The sequence below is a fragment of the Oenanthe melanoleuca genome, chromosome 3 (genome assembly GCF_029582105.1).
Source record: "Oenanthe melanoleuca isolate GR-GAL-2019-014 chromosome 3, OMel1.0, whole genome shotgun sequence".
NCBI classification, from domain to species: domain Eukaryota; kingdom Metazoa; phylum Chordata; class Aves; order Passeriformes; family Muscicapidae; genus Oenanthe; species Oenanthe melanoleuca.
The window spans coordinates 64,884,448-64,909,994 of record NC_079336.1 but is presented as its reverse complement, the minus strand read 5'-3'; the positions used below and the strand labels follow the sequence as shown (position 1 = coordinate 64,909,994).

At 36.0% G+C, this 25,547-nt stretch overlaps 1 protein-coding gene across 1 annotated transcript in view; it reads left to right on the top strand.

Annotated features, from left to right (window-relative positions):
* Window positions 1-25,547, top strand: part of FMN2 (formin 2) — a 153,060-nt gene that overhangs the window by 33,582 nt on the left and 93,931 nt on the right. The window contains exons 5-7 of the mRNA XM_056486928.1: window positions 14,787-15,939; window positions 16,177-16,549; window positions 17,569-17,713. Of these exons, the coding sequence (XP_056342903.1) occupies window positions 14,787-15,939; window positions 16,177-16,549; window positions 17,569-17,713 (1,671 nt within the window). The remainder of the gene's footprint in view (window positions 1-14,786; window positions 15,940-16,176; window positions 16,550-17,568; window positions 17,714-25,547) is intronic.

Sequence of the window (25,547 nt, the reverse complement as noted above, 5' to 3'; positions counted from 1 at the left end):
TATTCAGTTGTTCTGGAAGTCATCAGAAGGAAGGCTAATTTCTGAAATCTTGGTTTGAAACAAGCAGTAACAAAAAGCTCTTGGAACCTCTTTTCTTCCTCCTCTGTTTCTCAGCTTGTTCCCCTCGTTTGCCCCTTTGGGCTTGTTTTGGGGTTTTTTATGGGGTGTTTTTTGTTTCTTCTGGTTTGCTGGGTGTTTTGTTGTGGGGTTTAAGATTTTTTTTTTTTTTTTTTTTGTGGGCCTTTTTGTATTAGTCACAAGACAATTCAAGCATCACAATATCAAGCAGCATTTGTGAAAATGGTCAGTGATTTGCTTTTCAGGGAAAAATAAGGAATGTGTAGTTAAATACATACTACTGATCATCATTAGACTTGCAAATTTAATTTGGGCTTGATTGCATATTTTTTGAGCCATGGGTGGGGAGAGTATGTTTATTCACTTTATGACTTGCCTTGCCAAACAACTTTAAAGAGTTCTTCTAGTTGAATACCTAATTTTTTCTACCTTCATAATATGGAACATTTAAAAACTGCAGCTCATTATTAAAATAATATTACAAAATAATTCTTCATTGCAGTATTTTAAGTTTAGTCTAAAATATATTTTTCTCATGCTATTTTTCTGTTCCAGTCACTCAGGTTTCACTAGCAACGGTTTCTAGTATTTATTGTGGAAAAGCACTTTTTCCCTATACTTGCAAAAAGTTGTTGTATTCAGGAAGCATATTTAATCAATCTCTAGTATTATAATTCATTGCAAGAAATGACCTATAAATGATTTTCTTATTGGAAATGTAATTAATTGAAACAGGTCTGTGAATACATAGTTATTTTACCTATTGTTTAAAAGTATTATGAGAATTACTATAAGAATGAAGTTTAACCAGGAGCTCTGGAGCACTGCGTGATCACTTGAATGGCATTAAGTTACAGTTGGGAGCTTTTCTTTATTTTTGAAACTAGCCTAGTTTGTTATCCAATTGCTGAATTCCATTTGCTAGTGTTTAGGAGATCCCCATTTGTCTTACTCTGTGGTGATCTCTTATGGCAGTAACATGAACTTCTTCCATCCTATACTACTATTCATCAATAACCTGCAGAACCAACAGGATCACCTCCCTTGCAGAAAGTCACCTCAAGCTTTTGCTGTATTATGTCATTATCATTCAGGTTACTTTTAAAAATCAGAGTAGAGGTTTTTCTTTTGATGGACTGCATGTGGATAAAACGTTGTCATATGTTTAAATTATTTCTGTAGTGTCCCAAGCAGCTGAGCATATTCTACCTATCCATCGGTGTTTAACCATATCAGTCTATAAAAACATCTAGCAAGTAGAATGGCCATCATGTTTGTGGGTAAATCCTTTATTGCAATCAGATCATTGCTAGTGTTACTTGTACATATTTTAAGTGATGAACGTGTTTCTATTAGATATTGCCCTCTTTTGTTGCCTGCAGTTTTAATTTCTGAAAAAAGGAAGCTTTGGCTGAAGGTAGCCTAGCAGGTGATTTTTCTCTTTTTCTTTTCACACATAAACGAAAGAGAGCTCTAGTTTAAAATCTGAATTGATCAGCTAAGTCTTCTTACAGAAGTCTTCCCTCTCCTTTTTCTAGGAAAAGACAGTTCCCATATAGTGTTAATACAATCTAATATTATTGGCCAAAACACAGTTGTAACATGATGTGCTGATAAATTATCTGTTATGGTAAACAGTTAACTAAAAGAATCAGAGTAATTTTAAATTAAAGGCACAAGTACTACTGCCTAGATTCTCTACTTTCTTGTCCCTTCAAGGGACTTCTTTATATATTTATATATATATATATATATGTGTGTGTGTGTACATATATATATCTCCTCTCCATTTCCTTATCTTCGCAATATTAGATATAATCTGCATGTTTTACAGCATAATTCCTGAAAGTTTTTTTAAGAACAATTTTCAAAAATATCTAATTTTTTAAAATTGCAGCTAAAAAAAATGTTGATGCAGGGGTGTGCTTGCTTTTAGTATAGGCATTGTTTAAGCAGTGGGAAAATAAGAAAAATTGGCAGCCATTTCAATTCCTGGTTTTGAAATGCCAAATAGCAATGGTGTCTGCTTAGTCTTCCCAGTAGGAACAGAGAAAGTTTTGTTGGGCTTAACTCCTTTAGAAAAAGGAGAGAAAAATGCAGTGCCCTAATTTAGAAACTCCAGATTCAAACCTGATCTTTAAATTTGACAGCCACACCTTGTGCAAGAGCCAATTTCTTTTCTGTTTGTACCATTGATCTTTTGTACTATCCTTGAAATTTTCCTTACATTTTAATTCACTTTTCAGAGTAGCTTGATTTTGTTTATATGGTAGGTAAAAATGGGTTTTTAGCAAAAAGATTAAGATAAAAAAAAGGATTGTAAAATGAGTGAATGTAAACTAGGCTTTGGTTGGTAGTGGGACATCACAGAGCCAGAAACCTAAAGTTGTTTGAAAGGCACTTAAAAGCATTGTTTTATATACCATATTAAAAAAATATTTTAAATTTCTATTTTTGATCATTTGTGATGTGATGAGAGTCTATTCTGTGGACCACATAATTTTAAAAACAAAACCCTTGTTACAATTAATTGTCAGCATTCAGGTATAATGAATACTTCCTGCCTGGTCTCTATAATCCCACCTCAGGAGAGGAGGTTTTGCCAGACTGTTGCAGTCTCTAGCAGTTTGGTTATAGGACAGTTTACAGTGACTATTTAAACTATATTTACATCAGAAAAGCTTATCATCAAAAAATTCTTATGCTCATAAAGTTTCCATCTTAATTTGGTTTGGTTCACCACATTTTACCCAACAAATAAATCCTAAACCAAAATTATATGCCTCCTTGGAATTCCAAGTACTTCCACTAGTACTAAAAGCCAGACAAAATTTTGGCAGTTCTGAGGTGCTGAAGATGGTTTTTTACTGCATAATCAGTTCATGCACTTTCCAGCAATATCATAGGGAAACAAAGCTAGTCTTAAAAAACTAAATTACAACCCAGCTTTGGCCATCTCTAAGATACTTTCTGCTTTATAAAACAGACTCAGGGACTGTATCTTTAGAATATTCCTAACCACCCCACTTTGCTGGTAACTTGTCTCTCAGCAGGGACCTTTATTGTTATGCTAGTTTTTGACTATGACTTATTATAATTCCTTAGGGTAATAGCTTAGTGATATTGGAAATGTTCCAGTTTTGACACTTCAAAATACAAGCAAAAAGGTTCTAAAATCCTGTAAGATAAATACATAATCAGTCTGTTTAGAAAGTATGAAACATTGGTGGGACTGGAATTTACTTTTCATTATTATAAAATGTCACCACCAGAATTTGTTTCAGAAACACACATGCTGCCCAAAACTCTCTTTTAAAAGAAATTTCAGAGATTATTCTTTATAGGTGAAGGTAAGATAAAGAAGGTAAGTGAAAGGATTAGTCTGAAATGGTGAAATACAAAAAAAAAAATTTAAAAGGGGAGATTTTTATAAACCTGCTTTAGACTGTTATGACACTTGTAGTCTGGTATAAAACCTGTTTTATTTTGCTATTACATGACCACCAGAGTCTTAGGTTTCACCAGAGAAAAATAAGTTACATATTTGGGTAAAAAAAAAGCACCAACTAAAAAAAAGTATCACATAATCAAAAGGATCTACTATATACAGTTGTCTCATTGAGGAAATAAAGGATTATGACAGAAGCAAATTTTTTTTTTTATGTTTCTGTACTAATCAATAGTGAACAGAATCTCATATTTTCTTTTAAGTACCAATGTAAACTTCCTGAAAAATAATACCAGCATACCCAAATTTCAGAAAACAAAAGGTTCAGAAAATTCAGAGGTATATATCTGGGTTTTTTTATCTTGCAAAATATGAACACAGATTTGTAATATGTGTTGTGGAGGAATTTCTATTCTAGTTCAAGGCCCAATGTTAGAACTGGGGTATCTTAGCTTTAAGCAGATGTACTTCAGGAAGCATATGTGGATACTGTTTTCCTGGTAGCATTCAGAGCAAATGACGTTGTATCAGAAAGGTACAGAAAGGAGCCAAAGTTTGTAGGAAAAGAGGTGATACAGACTGGCAGAAGCCTTTACTGCCAGGGTGGCAGGAACTGCTGAAATGCAGTGTTTTGCTCAGACAGCAAAGGGGAACTTAACTTTGTGGAACTGCAGGGCAAATCATGTCTTTTATGTTTGTACTCAGGAAAAACAATCTTTAAGGACAAGTTTCAAGTTTTATTGATGTAATTCTTAGATTCTTACTATTAAATGTTACTTTTCTGTTCAAATATGCTGCCATTTTTAGGGGGTTTTTTTTGTTTGTTTGTTTATTTGTTTTCAGAAAGCCTTAAAAATACAAATAGGTGTCTTATTTCCTACAACTGTAGCAGGCAAATTAACTAAACATTTTGAAATATGAAGTGAGATTCTCTGAGCTGAGACCTTAATATAGCTTAAACAGAGACTGTGCTGCTTCCTACTCGGCTAGTAGCCACTTTGTAAATAAATTCTGTCATCTGATACTGTTTGGGCTTCTCAGGCCATGAAAGAAGGATGAGAAGACATATATGAAATAACAGAAAGGAGGGAATGAGGACTTGGAGTCTGAAAGACACCCTAAAGGACTCTGCCTCCTCAGCCACTAGATGGCAGTTACGTATTTTTGAATGGACTGCAGGGCACTTGCAAGTCATTCCAGGCTGTCCTGCAGACACCCTGCAGTGGGAATTTTAATTTATTTTGTCTCAGTCAAAAGAGTGGCTTTCTGCTAATTAATAAGTTAGCCTTTAGAATATACATACACTTGCTCACTTGCTTGATTTAATCTAACCAAGATTTAGCAATCAAAGCAGATCCTCTGCCCTCCCGTGCCCTCAAAACACTAAATATTTAGAAAGCACTGTTCTGTCACTATTAAGTTGTTTTGTTTGTTTTTAAACCAGTTAAATGAAAACATTTGGTTTGGTCTACCAGCTTTCTGGATGGCTGTCTTTGAAGTGATAATTAGAAAATTATCAGTGAATTACCACCATTTAAATAAAGAGGCCAGTATTCTGTTGAAGATGAAATTTGTTTCTTCAACCACAATTGTGAACCCATTTTCTATTTAGTTCTGATGAAGCTGAAGTTTAAAAAAAATAAAAGGGAAAAAATTGAATCGGACATAATTAATTGACATATATATAGAATATAAACCACAGACTGCATGTTTAAATGAAAATACAGGAGTATAGAATGTCATCCCTGTGTGGTAGAAAAATGTAAGAAGTTAATTCTCAGAACAAACATTAGTGTTTTGTATTATATCCAGACTTCACAATACTTGGATTGACTTCTGTTATTTTGCTTGAAGGCAGTGTTTGCCTTTTAAAAAGAAACAATACATTTTATTATTTTCAGTGGAGTTACAATAACACATTTTTGCCCTCTTCCTCCTAGCCATGGTGAGACTAAAATTTGTTTTTTTCTAATCTGTGCTCTTAATGTCAAGATGAAGTTCTACTTCTGTGCTCATTTTAGTTTCAAAGGTTCTTTATTCTGTTTTACCATTTTTATTGAGACAGCCATATACTATAGATCTGAAACACATAAAAATCGTAGCTTGGTTCAGGGTTGAGTGGACATTAGGAGGTCATGATGTACAAACCCTTTTCCACTAACACCCTCCTCCAAGCAAGGTTAGCTTAGATGTTTGGTGGTTTTTCTGAGGACTTTGCTCATCTCTGAGTATGAGTATGAGGTAATGGTGATGTGTATTTCCTGCTTTGCCTAGTCAGTGGTAAAATGGTAAGTATTGTTCTGTTTCTGATGCATTGTTTGGATAACAGCTAAAAGAGATGAAAATGTGTGCTTGAAAAACCTGCATTTCCTGTGAGTTAATCCTAATTCAAGTCCTTTCAGGCATTGATTAAAATTCTTAAGAAACTTTAGGTCAAGTTCTTGTGATTAATCTCATTTCACTGCTTCTTCATCACAGATTTTATGAGAATGTATATTAATAATAACAACAAAAATAGTAATGATATAGATTTTGCATCCTTTAGTCATAATGGACATTCTCCTTTGTCTGTTTTGACTATGCTTTATACTTGGACAAATACAGGAGGTTTTGTCATTTTAGGAACAAATTCTTGGAAATGTAGCACCAACCTTAGGATTTGGGCAAAAAGTGATGGGGGGGAAAGGAAAATGATAGTAAATTGAGAAAATAATTTATTTTAACAAGAATTGTTTGGCAATACTTTAAATTCTTGGTTATAATGAGAGAGACTTTCACTTCTTGAAAAAAGAGAACTATGGGATAGGGACTGTATAGAAAGAATTATCACTTTTCTGTCTGTGCTTGATTTCAAGCATTAATGTATTTCTTCTCTTGCCTTTTACAGTGAGTTTCTTGTAAAATAATAGCAGAATGTTGTATCTTGCCTTAGGGAGCAGTGAATGGAAATACATGATAGCTATATACTTATTGAAAATTCTGTTTAAATTGCTTACTCTATTCTCCTTTGACTCCTCACTGTTTTTGCTCATGAAAATAGATAAATTGTGGTAGTGCTTGTGCCATCTATACATTCCTGGTTAGAGCAAAATTTATGACCTCTATTCATTAATTGTTAATATACAATCTTTTTTCTTAAATTCTCTAAATCAGAAATCCTATTTGAGAATCTTCTTTTATACCAAAATATTATTTGTACTATAGGTTCCATTATTTACATATGAAATTTATCTCATCCTTTGGAGAGCAATGAAAACAGATTTTGTTTATTCAGTGGTAACATCCCATACTTGGATTATGTAGAATGTTTTTGGTACTATAGTATTTACTTTCCAAGTTTTTTTAAAAAGAGTTACAAGTCTTCAAAAATTGAAGAGAACAGATGAAGAAATTACATAAAATACAGGAAAGCAATTTGAAAAAGTGTAAGAGAAAGTGTGTGTGTGTGTACATATCAGTATGTGAAAAGAAAGCTTCTTGTGACTTTCCTAGCAGGACGTTTAATTTGGCAATTGGACTTAACCTGTTTCAGAGATCTCCTTCATTTAAAAGTGAGAACTCTTTCAAGTTCTTCTTATATTTCTCTTGGCATTAAATATCAGGTGCTACCTTTTAGTGGTGTAGATGCTGAGATTTTCTACAGGACTCTCTATGTAGAAGGGAGATAAGAAATACTTTTCTTAGTAAAAATAAATATTCATTTAACTTAGAAATACCCTAAATAATTTACAAACAGCAAAAAAAAAAAACCCAAACTATTATATACTGCCCAACCTGAATGAGAATTTAAAAGCAAGGCTGAGAATAATTTCTACTCTTTGGATACAAGACAATGTAACCAGTTTATCTTCAACTTAGATTTAGGTCAAAGTTATCATTACGTTTTCCATCTTAATTTGGTATAAATAAAAGCAGTAAAATCCCTATTTTCCTTTTCTGTATTTTGAATGCCTGTTTTTCTTTGTATTCATTCTTTAGAGACCAAGCTCCAAACTATTCATAAAAACTAACTCACATATTCCAGAATGTGAAATTACTCTTTACAATTATTCAACTTTTTCTAAATATACAAATTGGGTTTTTTGTAAAGTACCTGATAACAGAAAGATTTTAGTTAAATTCTCAATACTTAAAGCTTATTTTTGATTACTTGATTTTAACTGACTTTTTTAAGGTTCTTTCGCCCAAAGTGATTCAGCTTTGTTTTTGATATAGTTTTCACACTTTTAAAGGGTTAAAGATGAGAGGCTTTCAGGTCCCTGCCTTCAGCCTGTTCATGGATACATTTGTGAAGGATCTCATCCCATTTCTTCAGACCTTTTCTGTTGTGAGTAGTAGGCTCATGCTTCAGCCTATCTGCAAAGATTTATTCTTACTGTGGATATTTTTTTACTGCTTATTCCCTGTTGGAGGCCTAAGACAAAAGCAGCATGTGAACCTCCCATTTTGTGGTCTGGCTGAACTCTTGGATGAAAAGGGCAAGTACTGTGTAGAAGTATCCTACTCTGGGCAGTTGCTTATCAGGAAGTTGCAAAGTTCATCAGGAAAATCATTACCTTTCTTGATTCTCCCCTACTAGAGAGTAAAGATATTCCAAGCCCTTCAAATTTAAACCATTAATGTTCACATTTTGGCTCATGGAATCCATATTCTTATTTCTAGCAAAAAAGCTTACAACTGTTGCATATGAACAATAAAAAATAATAATGGAATTAGTTTGCAGTGACTGCTTTCCAGGTTGCTGGTCAGTTTCAAGTGGAATGGAAAATCAGGGAAAGGTCTGGTGTGAAAAGGTTTAACAGCTTTCTCTAATATGTCAATGCAGTAATGTTCAAGGTATGCCAGATTTTGTTTTAACAGAATGAGATGAATTGTTGCCTTGGCCTAGATACACAGGAAAACTCACCGAACACTTTAGTATCATAGCTGAAATACTTTAGAACAAACACAGGTGACAGAAGAAAGGAAGCAATTCATCATGTGTTAGGCATTTCAGTAAGCAATCTAATATTGAGGAGGAAATAAATCCAGACAATTTTTATCCCAGCTTTTAAGGAAATCTGTGACTTTTAAGTTACCTACCTGTTGCTTATGGACTGCTGACATAAGTGGCTAGGTTCTAGTTATCTTTTCAATCTGCACTTGCAGTTTCTTTGCAATCCACAGCATCATAAATAAGACTCCAAAACAGATAATATAATTTTATATTAAAATTAATAAAGTTCAACTTTTCTTTCAGTACCCAGTCTCATTTGCATACTGGTTTTGCACTGGATGAGTGATAAAACAGTTAAATGAATTTCTGAGCTAAATTAAGCTATGTGGATTGGTAAACCCGTTTTGAAGTCTTATTTATTGCTGTGTTGTTTCATACCTCTCTAATAATGAAATTTCATCTAGGCCAGGACACAAAGCTTCAATATTTGAGAGGGACTTTTTTGGCTGGTTTTTCAGCCTGGATAGTCAGGACATTGCTCATTGCACATGGGGCATGCACAGCCTATTTGAGAAATGCTGGGGACTGCTCTATATCCATACACCTCTGAATGCATTTTTTTCCAGCTCACTCTTTCATACTCGGGGATACACCAGGGTAAAGTGGGGGTTAAGCTTCCACAAGTGTTATTTGTGAAGGTTTAAAGTAATACTACGTAATACTACAGAAATTAAACTTGACTCCTGTAGATCTCCTAGGGTCTGTGAGATTTTGTTTACCTTGTCTTGTCTGTAATCTACGAAAGTTCTTTTGAAGTTTCTATTGTAGTAGAACTTGGGGATAACCTAAGGTTATTTTCCAACTAAGTTAAGAGTTACACCTTAGAGAGAGAGATCTCTTTCAATCTTTGATATATCTCAAGCTGCTCATTTATTAAAATGGATACTGTAAAGAACTGAGCTCTTATCCTCTGAAAGATGCTTAGCTCAGGGTTAAGGAATTCAAACTGTTTCAGGAACAGAAACTTCAAGAAACTAAGCTTTTTTCTTCTCTGACTTCCAGCTTTCCAATTCAGCATTTACAATGCATGCATTTTTCTTTAAAGGTGTATGATCCCTGTTGATTCTGTGTTTTATTTGAATTTCAATAACTATTTCAAGATCTCTGTATGTAGTAGTTTGGGGTTTTTTTTGTCACAGGTGATAGGCTTTTAAAAAACCAATGGGTTGATTAGAGATGTCCCAGCTCTTTAGGACAGGAAAAGCTACTTAGTCCATTGCCAGCATAGTGCAGCGTGGTGTAATCCATCTGTTGCAATGTGTCACAGAGTGGGTGAGTAGCTCACACTTTCCAAATAAGATTCTGACTTTGGGAAGGGCAATTCACTACACTGTTTCTGTTTCAGGGCTTGCTTGTTCATTGCTGTACTGAGGAGTTCTGCATCATTTCCTTGCAGTTGTAGGAAGAAAAATGGACTATTGTGAAAACATGTACTCCTTGTTTCCATATGTGTAACTTCAGAATAGCAGAAGCTTCTATCAAAAAAATTTAATTAGGTAGTCTGAGGAATAAATTAGTATCCAGTACTAATTCTACTCCTTCAGCAATTCTCCCAATTTCTACTGCTCAACTCAACTTCTTACTCAACTTCTACTGCTATAAAAAAAAAAAGCTGCAATGGGCCTTGAGATTAAGTGAAATGTGAGAATTAATTAGATGGGTACTATTTTGTTTGAATGCAAATCAAGTCTCCACCAGTACTTCTCATTTGCCAATTACTGTAGCACTAAAAATGCCTGTTAAATGTTGTGTCTCCTTTTCTTAAGGTTGATCTGCAGTTTCAAGAAATAGCTTTGAAAATGAGACAGCTTTAAAGAGAGAAACCTGAACAGAGATCACATTTCTCTGACTGAATTAAATTCTTACTGTGGCTCTACTTTGTGCCATTCGGTGAGCGTGCGCGTTCAAAAATGTTTCATTTCGCGTAGAAAAGAGGCATTTCTTAAGAGAGCAGTTGGAATAGCATCCTTCCAAGTTCCTGTGTGCTGCTAGTACCACCAAGTACTCCCAGGCACACTTATTAGAAGACCTGAGGAACCTTATTCTGCCCTCTTAATCCTGTTTAACTGTATACTTCTATTTCCTCTGTGTTCATGCAACTAGGTAGCAACATAAACTCTGATTTGTGAATTGTGACGTGGAGAAACTAAAGATTCAAGTTTTTCAGCACAAAAAAAAAAAAAAAAAAAAAAAAAAAAAAAAAAAAAAACCAAAATCAAAGCAAATATAATTCTATCATCTAAATATAAATTACATCCAGAGAGGAAATGTCATGACACTGTGACAACTTGCTGAAAATTAAAAAACTGGTGATGCAAGTTTTTGACTTGTATGAAGTATTAACTTCTAAAACTAAACTGTAATATGTTTTCTATTTTTCAAATATGCCAAAATTACTAATAAGAACTGTCATTATGTTTATTTTTTAAAAATTATACCTTAAGGCTATTCATAAAGCATACGAGTGAATGAAAGGTGAGATAGAGAACGATATAGACAAATATACAGACACATGCATGTATGTCTATATATACATATAGATTAGGGCTAACTTTTACAAATGTGGGGTTTTTTCTGCCTGGAAGTTTAGTTATAGAAGGGTCTATAGGTTTCAGTCACTCATCTGAGAAACTAGATTGTCAATTCTGTAGCAGGAGCTAGCTGCAATCTGATCTTTTACATGTTTGAAGATCCTGGACAGGTTCTATCTATATAGATCAGCTTTATGCTGGACATCTGAAATGCACATGTGGAAAACCTGACAAGATTGGAATGAATTGTATGTAATGTACATGTGCAGATCCAAGTGTACAACCTTTAGCCAGTAAAGCAAATATTTCCAGATCCATGTACAAACAATCCTATCACTGCAACCCAAGGAGATGAGTCTCAGATCAAGCATCCAACTCAGTGCACTTGGAACATGTTCAGCCTGTTTGAGAAATGCTGGGCACTGTTCTGTAGCCGCACACCTCTGAAATGCTTTTTCCTGCTCACTCTTTCATACTCAAGCCACCAGGATAAAGCAAGGGTTAAGCTTCCACCTTTCTTTCTTTCTTTACAGAAAGAAGACTGTTCCACAGTACCTGGGTCCTGGGTAAGAACTCTAGGCAAGACAGAGTTTCCTCATATCTCTTTTAAACCCCGTAGGTTTCTGCTGTGGAATTGTCCCCTGAATTGAAAATGAAACTTCTTTCATTATGTGTGGGTTTTTTAATCTCAGTCTTCTGGTCCTTGTCAAGAGCTTTTGACCATCTTTTACATGTATGAAAAATTAAGTATTCTCTTGCTTATTCTCTAAGGAAATTGTAGAATTTTCATTTCTGATTTGATTTATATAGTTTTGATTTCCTTCTTTGTTGAGGCTAGAGGAAGCATTCTGTGACTTACATTTATTTGATAAGCCCTTTCAAATCTAGATGCCAACTTTAAATGAGGACAAAGGCAAAAATCCAATTAAAATGCTCTCTGGACATCTTAAAAATCTAAATGAAAAATATCTCTGTCTAAAATAATTACTTAAGCACATAAATACAGGGGCTACGATTTGTCTTGCTTTTGGTTTCCTTGTTTTTTAGACCAAATAAATTGAAGTACACTACATCCTCTGGATAAAATATCATTTCATTCACATCAAAGTCTTGTTTGTTCATACTAATGCTGTTTCTATGAAAACCTGGATATGTAGGTGATTCTTAGGTGCAACATGATGAGAAATCACCAGTTGTGTGAAATGCTGTATCTCAAGGATAGCAAAAACACAGTTTCTTAGGGCATGGCTAAACAGCCCTTTTAATTCATTAGTACATTTTCATTTCTTGTCTGGATTGCTAATTCATCTCACTGGATTGCTCATTTAAAAAAAAAAAAAAAAAAATAGTTCTTCTCTTGGAAGAAATTTCATTATCTGCAGGGTAAATTGTCTTGCAGAACAGTGAATTCTAAGGTTTTCCTGCAGTTAATGTAGAATTACAGAACTCAAGAATTACTTATTTTTCTTGATAAAGTTGAATCTAATCTCCCGAGTAAAAGAGCGTTTAAAACAGTGAACTGCTCTGAGATCAGCCATTTTTAAGGCAAATCTCTTCAGAGCCACTGAATATTGTGCTTAATCCTGTTGGCTGCAGTTTGTTTATGGCAGAAATGAATTTACTGTATCTCTTATAAAACCCTTGTGGAGTGTTCTTACAGTGTAGAATAGGAGCTTAGGAGAATTACAGTCTGGAGAAACTGGATTTGATCTCAGCTGAAAAGTGGTGTGTGGCCTTAATAATCCTAGCAACATATTTCCTTTGATAGTGTTGCCTTTTGAAGAACTGATAGGCCTTATTGTATTTGCAGGTCACTGGTAGGGGGATAAGAGCAGATGAAACAAAGGGATAAATAATACTGTATTCCTCCTTTATTAAGAAATTCTTCAACAAAACTGGTGCTGCTATGAAGTATTGAGTTATTAAAGGAAACTGGATGGACTGAAGCATCATGAGTAATTTGCAATGGAAATGTCTTTCTCAGCCTTTTTTTCCCCTCTTATTATACTGTTTGTTATAATGTCTGTGTTAATTCCTTTACTATTCATTTTTTCATGTTCCTTTCTCTGTTTTACATTTTTTGTCAGCCTGTGGCAGGGAGACCTAGTTGTAACACATTACCTTTGGTTCAAACTGCTGTTCCAGAAAGTTCAAACTATCTGAGATTGTAAGTTTTTTGATAATGGTACTTCAAAATCAAGCAATAATTGGTTTACATGTTGTTGCTGTGTTGCTTTTGGGATTGCTTCAGGGCAACTAAGAAATTCTAAGATAACTAAGAAATTGAAATTTTGTCTGAAAACCAATTCTGTGCAGAAACATTTTTTAAAGTATTATTGAACATTATATTTTATTAATAATTCCCAGCTGGAAGTTATAACTTTTTTTTCCAGAAAAAAAAAACAAACAACTTTTAATAGTTTCACATGTCAAGAGATGTGAAAGACGTACAAATTAAGGCAATTGGTATATCAAGTATTATGTGCTTATTTTTATAGTTCTTTACAAAACCTATAATCTGAGTATTTGAAATATTTCCTATTAACAAGCCTACAGTCCCATCTGAGAAGAACATGACTTAGTAAAAGGGAATAAAAAGGCACTAAATGAGTTTTGCTGTAACCATTTGTGAAACCTGTTGCATGACCAACTTAATACAACTAAATACTGGAAATGCTGGCTAATTTTAAATTGAAAGAGAAAATAAAAGTACTAAAAAGTAAATGTATGCAGCTAGAAAATAATTTATTTATTAGCAGATTTTTTTGTTGTAAGGTCATGTCTATCTTGTTCATCAGTCCTGAATAAGCACAAATGGCTATTTTTGGACAAGATTTCTTCTATTGGCAGGTTTGGATGAAAGCACATATCCATTCAATTTAATACAGTTTGCTACAGTATTTTTTTTTAAATGTAGGAATTAATGTGCCATTAAGGTAAATGGTTCCTCTACTCAGTACACAGTCTACAGAAAGCAGGATCAGATGATTTAGAGAAGGAGATAAAAAAGTGAAACCTGTCAAATACAGAATAATCGTTCTAAGCAGGAATCTTTCCTATCACAGTCTATCACTTGGCAAAAGAGTTAAAAATTTGGGGTAGGATGGAAGTCCTCCCTTAGCTTTTTCTTGCTTCTTTTCTTCCCTAGTCATACTGGTTTATTCTGTTCTGAGATTTAGTTTTTTTAGATTTTCCAAAAGCATTTGTAGTATTCTGCATTCCTGATCTGTGTTGTATCGTTAAGGTGTATATTGAAATGCAGTGGTCAATGCTGTGTTGAGTCTGTTATTCATGGTGCATCCCTTTAAAGAAACACTTAAAATTTTTTCCATTAAGAGAATTAAAGTAATGCTGAGCCCTCCCACCACCATGTCTTCACATCCACATGTAGGCAAATGATTTTGCAGTACTTGTGCTCAGTGGTTGGTTGTTTTCTAAGTCAGGGTATTTGCAGGGAGGGAGGGGTGCTTCTGACTTTTGCTTTCGACAAGTATAATCACAGTCTAAAATATGCTTGTACTGACAAAGGTAGTGTCATAAGTAATTTTCTTAAACTGTTTTCTTCCTCTTAAAATGCAGCTAGCCAAAATGATTCCTCACTTTTTAAAGTCTTGACATAACTAACTTATTTTTGAACCTCTGGAATGCTAGTATTCTTGATCTAAATTTTTTTTTTTTTATATGGTGATCAATGTTGTCCTCTTTTGAGCTTATTATTTGTTTTCTTTGAAAGGATGAGTTTGAGGTGAAATCTGAGGAGCGTGCCAGTGTCATCCAACAACTTGAGCAAACTATTGAGGATCTGAGGACAAAAATTGCAGAACTAGAGAAGCAGTTTCCTGCTGCAGAGGTACAGACTGCTGGGAGGGAGCAGGAAAATGAGCACACACATGCAGACTCCAGGGAACTCGGCAGAGTGACTCTTCAAAGGAATGAAGAGGAGACCGCACCCAGGACTGTGTCACAGGCGAGATCTGTACAGACGTCACCAACAGAGGATTATTTAACACATACAATGCCTTCAGCCAGTGCACTGCCACAGCCACCCCTGCCACTGCACTTAGAAGGGGGCAAAAGTGAAGGGCCTACTCAGAAATTGCCAGCTCTAGAACTACAGCCCACGTTTTGCTCTGAAATCTCCTTAATTCTGTCACCGAAGCTAATCTCAGTGCCACTGGATGCCAGCCAAGCAGGGCAGAGTATAGCGCAGCCACCTCTTGCAGGACCCAAAGCATCCGAAGGAGAGACTGAAACATCAGTTTGCCATCAGCCTCCAAGTACTGTAGCTGTAACCTGTAGGGAACATCCCCCTTCCGTGCCCCCAGAGCCCACATGTAGCATTGCCCCAGTGACTGAACAGGCTGGAGCACATGGCCATTCCTTTGTTACTCCCATGTCTACGGCAGGATTGCCACTGCCACCACCCCTACCTGACTCAGGACTCCCTTCTTCTGCTGCCTCAGCAGTGACACACCTGGACCACTCTTTCCCAGGCACCGTGACATCACCTCTTCCTCCTCCTCCTCCGCATTTGCCAAGTGGGGAGATAGCGATGCTGCCTCCAGCTCCTCTCCTCCCATGCCCTGGATTCCCCCCACCACCTCTACCACCACCTTTGCCAGGAGCAGGAGTCCCATCTCCTCTGCCTGACTGGGGTATCGAACCTCCCCCTCCACCACCACCTTTACCAGGAGCTGGTGTCCCTCCTCCACCTCCTCCTCTGCCCGGCCTGGGATTGCCATCCCCAGCACCACCGCTTCCTGGAGCAGGATTGCCACCACCTCCCCCACCTCTGCCTGGAGGGGGAATTCCACCCCCTCCTCCTCCTCCACCCCCTCTGCCTGGTGTAGCTGTTCCCCCTCCACCTCCTCCACCCCCTCTGCCTGGTGTAGCCATACCTCCTCCACCCCCTCTTCCTGGTGTAGCTGTACCTCCTCCACCACCTCTGCCTGGTGTAGCCATACCTCCTCCACCCCCTCTTCCTGGTGTAGCCATACCTCCTCCACCCCCTCTTCCTGGTGTAGCTGTACCTCCTCCACCACCTCTTCCTGGTGTAGCTGTACCTCCTCCACCACCTCTGCCTGGTGTAGCCATACCTCCTCCACCACCTCTGCCTGGTGTAGCCGTGCCCCCTCCACCCCCTCTGCCTGGTGCTGGTGTCCCTCCACCACCCCCTCTTCCTGGTGTAGCTGTACCTCCTCCACCACCTCTGCCTGGTGCTGGTGTCCCTCCACCACCCCCTCCTTTGCCTGGGTTGGGGATGCCTCCTCCAGCCCCACCACCATTGCCTGGAAGTGCACCCCCGCTTCCAGCATCAGTCCAGGGTGGCAGCTACCCAGCAGTCCCACAGGGCTGTGGTTTTCTTCCTCCTCCATTACCATCTGGTTTATTTGCAATGGGGATGAATCAGGAGAAAGGGAGCAGGAAACATGTGATAGAGCCTTCTCGGCCAATGAAGCCTCTCTACTGGACAAGAATTCAGCTCCACAGTAAAAGGTAAGTCATAGAGATGTGTAGAGTGGTGGTTTTTCTTTATGGCTGTCTTGATAGTATTCTTTGTCATTAGCAAAAGTCTTTCCTGCTAGGTAGATCTTTGGGAGGACATCGGTGCAAACAGGATTTTATGTGTAGTTGGATATGTAAATAGGGTGCCCGTTTTCTTTAAAGTGCACAAATATAATTTTCACTTGGAAGTTCTTTGGTAGCGTTTCCAGTGTCCTTTGGGGCTGCATATCACATGTGGATCAGAGATCCGGGGGTGATGGTGTGCCACCAAGTGTTCTGTGAAATGTTTTTCAAAGTGTCATATTTGTGATTCCCCTCTAATTTCAAAGTAGCATCGGTCAGTCTCTGAAGCAGCTTGCAAGTTTTGGTAGTGTCTTCCTTCTAGATGAACGTATGCTGAGCGTATCCTATCCTTCTCTTTCCTTTCTTCAGTGACCTAGAAGTACACTCAACAGACTCAGGTTCAATCTGCAATTTAATTGCATAAAGAGATTCTGATAGCTCTTACTTTGGTATGACTTGGTTTCAGCTGTTGATGCTTTTTGGGAGTTTTTATTTGTAAAAGATCATTACTGGTCATAAAAAAAAGTTTCCTTATAAATATTTTCCTTATATCTTTGAAAAGTAGTTATAAAACCCATCTGCTGTTATTTCATGATGAATTTATTCCTTCTTTTCAAGTTCTTGCCACTGTCACACAGGTGGTCTGTAAATAACTATTTCTACTTCTCTTCCTGTCCATGTCTGTATGTTTTATAGCCTGTATACAGCCTATTTTTATTCCTATGCATGTAGAGTGGGTGAACATAAATAAGCCCGATCATATCACATGTGAAAAAAGAAGAAAACACAGCAGTATGAGGAAGAATCAAGTGGTTCTTATCAAAATGCTGCTAGTAGAATTTAGGCAACAACTTTTAAATTGCTACTATTTTATTTTTTTTTATTCCTCCGTTTATGACCTTATTTAGTCTGACATTGCCCTACATAGGTCTTTTGCTTAACTTTAGAGATTCTAGTGCTTCACTTGTGTGGGAAAAAATTGAAGAGCCTTCCATAGATTATCATGAGTTTGAAGAACTGTTTTCTAAAACAGCTGTTAAAGAGAGGAAGAAACCCATTTCGGACACCATTACAAAAACAAAGACTAAACAAGTGAGTACTCATTTAATTTCAGATCTTTTCTAGGCTGTTTTTTTACATGAAGACAGATTTTTGCATGCAGCTGAGATGAATTATGTCTGGTGTGGAATTGTTACCATATATAAATACACGCTATAGAAAAATTAGAAAAGGAGAGAATGTAGGATGGATTTCAAAGCTGTACATGTTCAAGGCTGAAGATTTTTTTTTTTTCATAAATTGCTTTTCAAGTATGTATTTTCTTAAAAATATCTTTGCTTTATCCACTTTAACAAAAATAATACTGTAATAATTAGGTGCATATATGATGCTTTGAAATTGACTGCAGATGTGCAAGGAGTGGTATATATATTATTCTGATTAATTTTATACATTAAATAATGACTTGCATATGAAGTACCATGACTTCAGAGAAAAATTATGCTTCATAATCTAATTCCTAGTGTTATACCAATAAGAATGGTTTAAAGTTTGTGTTGTGTTTATGTATATAAAGAATATGAAGTTTATACAGACAATAAATGACAAGCACTGTTGGGAAAAATCCAACGTTAATCAAACCTGTTTCTTGAGACAGAATGGTGTTCAATATAATAAAAATGGGAAGACTACTTTAAAATGTAGAAGTTTAAACCCCAGAGTAAAATAATTGAATGGGAATGTTTACATGACTATTTGACTGTAATCTTCTTGGTATCTGTGTAAAAATGTGGTGGTATGCTAAGTAATTTTCAATTAAACTTTCAGGTCAGAGAGGGGGATGGTCTTATGTGAGTTCCTAAAAAGCAGTTAAAATTCTTGTTTTATCTTGGTTTCATGTTCCTGTACTCAATTCAAAGCTAGGCACTTCTTTCCATCATTGTTTGACATGCCAGTTAGTGCTGTACAAGACTTTATTCCACATGGGATAAACAGAGGGACTCCTTAAAATCTCAGTTCATTAGATCTTATATCTGAGTAGGACCTATTAGTTCCCCACCTCTTGGTTCTGGAGGTTTTGCCCCCATATACACATTTTGGCCAGGAGCTTTACTGTGATGATGACTTGTGGCAGGTAGCAGAACTGCTAATGCAGCTAGGATGATTATCCCAAGGTGTTGGATAAAACCTTTCTCTGGGTGGATGGGAAGGACAGTGCAAACACACACACCACTGTGCTGCACTAGGCTGTACTAACTGGGATAGGAGGAAATGTAAGGTTCTGTTGCTATCTTGCTGTCCTGCAGTAAATCTCCAAAGTGCAAGACTTTTTCTCCTCTTTCCTCCTCCTAGAAAAAGCCATTTTTAATGGTTATTCCTAGCTTAATTGCTATCACAGTTGTAAAAAAAGGAATGCAAAAGTGATGCTGTGTGTCCCTATACATTTGATAAGATTTGGTGAGGAAAATTGCTCAACAGAGTAGAAAGCATGGCTGTTTCCTTCTGTAACAAAAAGAGAGCTTAAAGACAGTGATTATGAATAAACATTAGATGTGGATTTTAATACTAAATATTTAATTTTCTTGCCATAAATTTAGATATGTTGTCAGCAAATTAAAAAAAAAAATGTAGTGAAAGCTAAATGAAAATGACTGATTGTGCTTAGCTTCTTTGAAAAGAACAATTTTTTTCTGACAAATTTCCACACAAAAGTTTAAGGCAATCAAAGCAGTCACTGCCACCTAGGACAAACATTTGTGTGGGCCACCTTAATTCACAGAAAACAATTCTTTTTCTCTTCCTCTGATAATCAAACAAATGTACTGCTCCCAAAAATACAAAGAAATTGCTTAATAGAGAAGTCTGGCTTGTTGAATTGTAGTATCTGGGGAGAAAAGATTGACTAAACAGATAAACAGGCTTTCATTACAACTATGGTTAGAGCTATCATTTATTGCAGATGTCAAAGTTAAATACTCATGTGTAAGAATCCAGTTAGGGCTTTTCAGAGTACTGCCATAAAACAATTGAAACAGAACAGCTTCACAAACATATTTCACATACACCCTCTCAGCAATTTGGAATGCAGGACTTCATTTTTAGAATTCTCTTAATTTATACTGCAGTAAACACTCGGATAATGAAGTCTATCCATGTTTAGGAGAAGAAGCAGTTATTTGGGGAAAGCAGGCTGTAATTCCACAAGTGTGTTTTTTTACAGGAAGCACCAAGTGCTCTTTAAGTGGTTACTGACTTGCATGGCTTCTATGACAGCTCTGGGTGCTGTAAAGATCTTACAAATGGTGTTTCTGTAGAGATTTTTACTGGGACATGTTATGCAAAGCAGATGTGTTGTGTCACCTGTTGAGCTATGAAGAAGCACTGTGCAGAACAGAACCAGGACCCTCACTCTGCTGCTTTCTGGAAAAGCTCTTGTCTGGCAATTGGTTTTGCTCCTTGTGTTGGTGTGCAGGGTCTGCTGAGTGAATGCATTGCTTGGATGGGTGGATGTAAAGCACTGGCTGCACTGGAAATAGTAGTCATGCAAAAATTTACAGATAACTTTCAAATGTATAAAGTATTTGGTATTCTGTATAAACATATGATTTTAATAAAACTTTTTTATTGCAAGCTGAAATAAAAATGTATTTTTGCACATGGCAGGAGGGAGAATTCTAGCTAATCTGTAGAAAGATCTGATAGTTTTGGGATGTTTTAGTGCGTGAAAGATTAATGATTTTTAGCACACTGTTATTCTGCACACAGGGCTTTCATTCTCTAAGCCAGGGAGTGACTGCATATGTTTGTTGTGTATGTAGATAGATATGCATGATTTAATTGTTTCTGATTAGTGAGCATTTTTAAGTGGTAAAATTATTCTTATTGCTCTGGGTTGATTTGTTTTGGTTTTTTTTTCTGTTAATGAATGAGTTAATTTCACCCTACGCAACGTTAGTTGCAATTGTTTTCTAGGTATGATCACCTGCAAGTAATACAATATAGATCTATAACACTTTTTAAAAAATCAATATTACACCTAACATTGAATGAAAAACATTCCAGAACTTTAAAGAAAAATAATGAAGTGTTATTATTTATTTGTGAATGCAGCTGATTTTATTCTTGCCACCTCTTATTTGGTTGGTGCTACAGCAAAAACTGTGATTAGTTTTGCTCTGTTAATGCATATATATCAAATTCTCAGCTGCTGTAAATGTGTGCAGGCTCACTCAATGAGAATGCCTACTAAATCTTCAAAGAAAGTCCTTTATAGGCTATATTATAGGTGGGGCTGCCATTGCTACCTATTAAAGTGGTCTGACTTTCATTAGAAGAGTCCCTGTTAAAACATGGCCAAAATTTAGCTCTTTAGACTGCAAATTTTGTTGGGTTTGGATTTTTCCCCCCCCAGTTTGTCTCCTTCATTTTGCCAGTGTTAAGAAGGGAAACAAGATCTGGTTTTGCTCATGTCTGCATAGTCTCATAGACTTGAATTATGGAGATATTTTATTATATGTATATTTTAAGTTGTATAAAGGATGTCTTGAATTTTGACGCTCTACAGATTATAGGTCTGTTCCTGTTGCTTAGGAGGGACTTCAGGAATAATCCTGAAGAATTTTTTCTGACTTTTTACTGGTAGTGTGGAAAACAGGAGCCAAGAGGAGGGAGGCAAAGGAATACTAAGAAAGTAACTGAGGACCGAGTGAACAACTGAGGAGATCTGACAGCTGAAAATATAGAGCATATTAGCTGTGATTCAGTGTCATTTCTTATTCTGTTTAAAGTAATTTCACTCAAACTTTGTGAGACTGGGGTGTTTTTTGATGATCCTTTAAACTAAATTGTCAGTCTCATGAAACCTGTGGTGTCTGACCCAAGCAGAGGGTAAAACTCACACTTGTGTCTTGTTCAGCTGTGCCATGTAGTGACAATACTAGTTTTGATTATGTGGCTGGGTAGTCTTTTCCATAGAACCCTTTCCATAGCTCGTGTCATCTGCATGGAATGAGCATAGTCCATAAGGATTACTTATTTAATTAAGCTGTTACCTGTGTCAACAATTGCTTGTAACAGTTGTTGCAGGACTTAAAATACAAGTAATTAGTAAAGCAATAAGAAAATGTTCTCATGATTAAGGCCACATGCTCAAGAATGATGACAAATGCAATATTTAGAATATACTTGCATGGCAAAGATTGAATGGGTTCAGTGGAAAAATGGTATATAACCAGAAAACCTTGATATCAGTCAGCATAATAAGGATATGGAATGGACTGAGCTGACTTGCATAGGTTATTTTCCTGACTTATGAATAGTCATTTTTGAAACTTTACTGGTAATCCTCTAACTGTACTTCTGGAAAATATTATTGAAGTAACTGCAATGAACTTTTCAATCACAGACCATGTGCTAATGATCTATCATGTAAATGAAAAAAATGTTAAAGATTTTCTCATGTGGGAAGAACACTATGAATCTATTGACATTAAGATTTAAACACTGTTTCCACCCCAGAATATAAATAGCAGGTTGCTAAAATTTCATTTAGTTTCAAAAGTCCTAGGTGCACAAAAGGTGTATCAATGAAACAGTTTAGATTATGATTTTAGGATATTTGAATTTTAAGTTGGACATAAAGAAGCTGTGTGAAGAGAATACTTCTGGAAATAAAATGCCACTCCAGTCCTTAGAGTTAGAATGTTGTTCTTGTTTTTTAGTAAACAACATTTTAATATTGCTCAGCCTCCTGTTGAGGAACACAATGCTTATCTAACTTAACTAGTTTCTAACTGAATTTAAGCAATCTAAGTAGTTTTGGGTTTTTTTCACTTAATGTCAAGTCATTGGGGCAGCAATCTCTTCATAGAGATTACTCCTACAGTGATAGTTTTAAGATGTTAATTTCAAACAGTGCTATTTTAGTGTTAAAACAGCACAAAGGGCATGAATTGTGTCTCATCCATATTGGTAAAAGCTTTATTTATGAAATAACACAACAGGGTAAAAGAGAAAATGTATGAAAAGTAAATATTATGTTTCATTGCTACGCTCAAGCATAAAGTTTCAGGCATGGCTGATTGACTTCACTAATTTGCGTAACATGTCAACAACTTGCATCTGAAATTATATGTGAAAGAGAAGGTATAGATTATGAAATTCTTCAGTGGGTAAAGAAACTAGCTCATTTCCAGAGGGAATTTTCCATTTTGGTTAGGATAGGAGACAGAGAGATGCTGAAAGTTATGCTTTGTTATTGATGCTCTGTGAGTTCAGTTAGATCATTATGTGCCATCACATGGATGTGTTGTTAGACAGCTGGGACTGGGTGTTAATTTTGGGTATGTTAGGGGTTTTTTTGTAGATACTAAGGAAAAGTTTTTGATCTCCTATTACACCAAAGTGACCACACTACTTGAAGTAGTCCCTGTTCCCCCTCTCACAATTGCCATTACAAGCCAGAAGTTATTTCTGAATTTACCTTTAAATAAAGGCAAACAAAAGGTTAACTAAACTCCACAACATGCATAAAAACTCCCACCTGTAGGAATGTATTATTCTGTTACTCCTATAAGAAGGATATACGTGGAAAGATATGATGGGTCCACTTCTGTGAATGCCCAGTTTGCACTTGGAATATACTTGAATCTGCAGAAAAGACTTGTTGTCACAATGCCTGGTGAAAAGGTGACTGCATTACTGCCCTGATCCTGTATCTTAACGTTGTATTTGGAACTTTGTTGTTGCTGCCTCTTCTCTGTCACATATATGAGCAGTAGGTCTTTGTAAAGCAGGGTTTCCTGCATGTGACTTTGTGTAACGTACAGTAGTTTTTCTTAACCAGTGAGAACTTTGGGATACTTTTTCTAAACTCTCAAAATCAGAAACAGAAAGCAAGAATCATTGAAAAATTCCATGCATTAACTAAATATTATTCTGGGGAAAAGGAATCTTCATAATTTTTGCTTCGGGGTTCTCATCAAACATGTGTCTTGCATTACCTTTCACTAAATATCTCTGACTGCTTTTGCTTGTGTTGAACAATCAGGAACAAATTTGGCATGTAGTTTGTTTACTGCTCAACAATGAGGACTACTCAACAATTAGAAAGTTTGTCCTAGACTTCAGGCTGCAGATAATATCTCTAGCTTCCTTTTTATTTATTTTTTTAAATTTGTTTAAAGCAGAGTTCCAGAATCCAGACTAAAAAGGAACTGTGTATTGTGTCTGAGGCTTTAGATCTTGTAGAGATTGGATTTATCGAACTTTTGTTGTTCTGCCTTTAAATGGCGTCACTTGTCTGTAGCCTGTAGGCCCAGACTATGCAGCTGATTTATTTTATTGTTTTACTTTTAAAAGTGGGAATTGCTTTAGGCATTTATGCTAATATTCATATTTTCTGAATTAGTGTTGTATTGTTACATTCATTCTATTGGAGGAAACTCTAGTATTCATGCAATTGACTGAAATGAGAATGTACTGCATAATAGAGAATAGTATAGAAATTGACATAAACACTACATTTTAAATAAAACCAGAGAAAGCCGGTAGCTGCTATGTGAAACTGCTTTATCTATTGCTGTTCTGCACCCATTCACCTGACAGTCATGCTATTTGTCACCCTTTTGAGATCATCATGGTTCAGAATTTTGGCAGCAAAGATTAAGTTATTCTTCATGTGGAACAGTGGTTTTTTCGTTTTGTTTTTCTTCTAATCACTGTCAAGATGTGGCACTCAGCAAATAATTATTTTCCTGTCTATCAGCTCACTTTCAGAAAAAGCAGCTTCTTTTTCCTGCTAACTTTTAAGCCATGACTTGAAAGGATCTACTAGGTCACTAAGTCTGGTCTTGCTTTCTGGCAGGAATCATGTTCTATCCTGTGTGACAACAGCATAGTTTATTTGTTTCTTTTTTCCCTGGTGTCAATCCCCTTGTTGTATTTGTAAGACTGATCTTAGTAGCTCTCTGAGCTTTTGAATTCTAGTGGAATATAGAAACTGTGATTTCACAATGTGAAGCAGATATAATAGTATGTGGGTGATGAATTAGAAGTGGGACATTTCCAAGAAAAGACTCTAACTCATCCCTGTTCTTTGAGAGGGAACAACATAGTTCAGCTTCCTTTAGAAAGGTCAAGTGGGTTCTAGGTAGGTTCATTCCTGAATGCAGTTGTAAAATTATTTTTTTGTGGAAGATGACTTCACAAAGCTATTTTACTCTTGATTTTCTCTTTTGTTTTGTTTTACTCCTGGAGAACATAGTATCCTGCATCAGTTCCATTTTTGCAGAATCTGAGGGACAGGAAATGTACAAGCTTACTTCAGATGAGCTCTTGCCACTTTGTGTTGTTTTTGTTGTTATTGTTGTTTTCTGATAGCACTTTTGCAATAAATTTGCATTTGATTTTTAATTCACCTTATTTGCCAGCTTTGGGATAGTTTTCCAGTTAAAAATAAAGGTAACAAAGGACTCCCACTATATGCCAACACGAGGAAGTTAGTTTATGCTAGTTAGTTAATTAGTTATTAATAGAAGATGTTTCAGACTTGAGCCATAACAATAGGAGCTGAAATCAACCAAATTCAATCTTTTTCAATGTTGTTGGAATATACAACTGTAGGGTGAGGTTTTTGAACATTTTTTAATGTAACATATGGTATTGTTTCTTTTGTTGCTCTGCCTTTCCTGCAAGTATGGTTTTGTAGCAACACCAGTTGAAGAAATCATGTTATTTTTGAAATTTTGTACACAATTTTTTTTTTCTTTTATACAACAAGATACTTGTTTGGTCGCTATTACAAATTGCAACTTAATTGTTAGAAAGATTTGATCAATACCTTGCTACCCAAGATCTACTTTATTTTATAATCCTTTTGTAGCTGCAAAGAAATAAATCAATAACAGCTTCTCTTAACAAGAAGAAA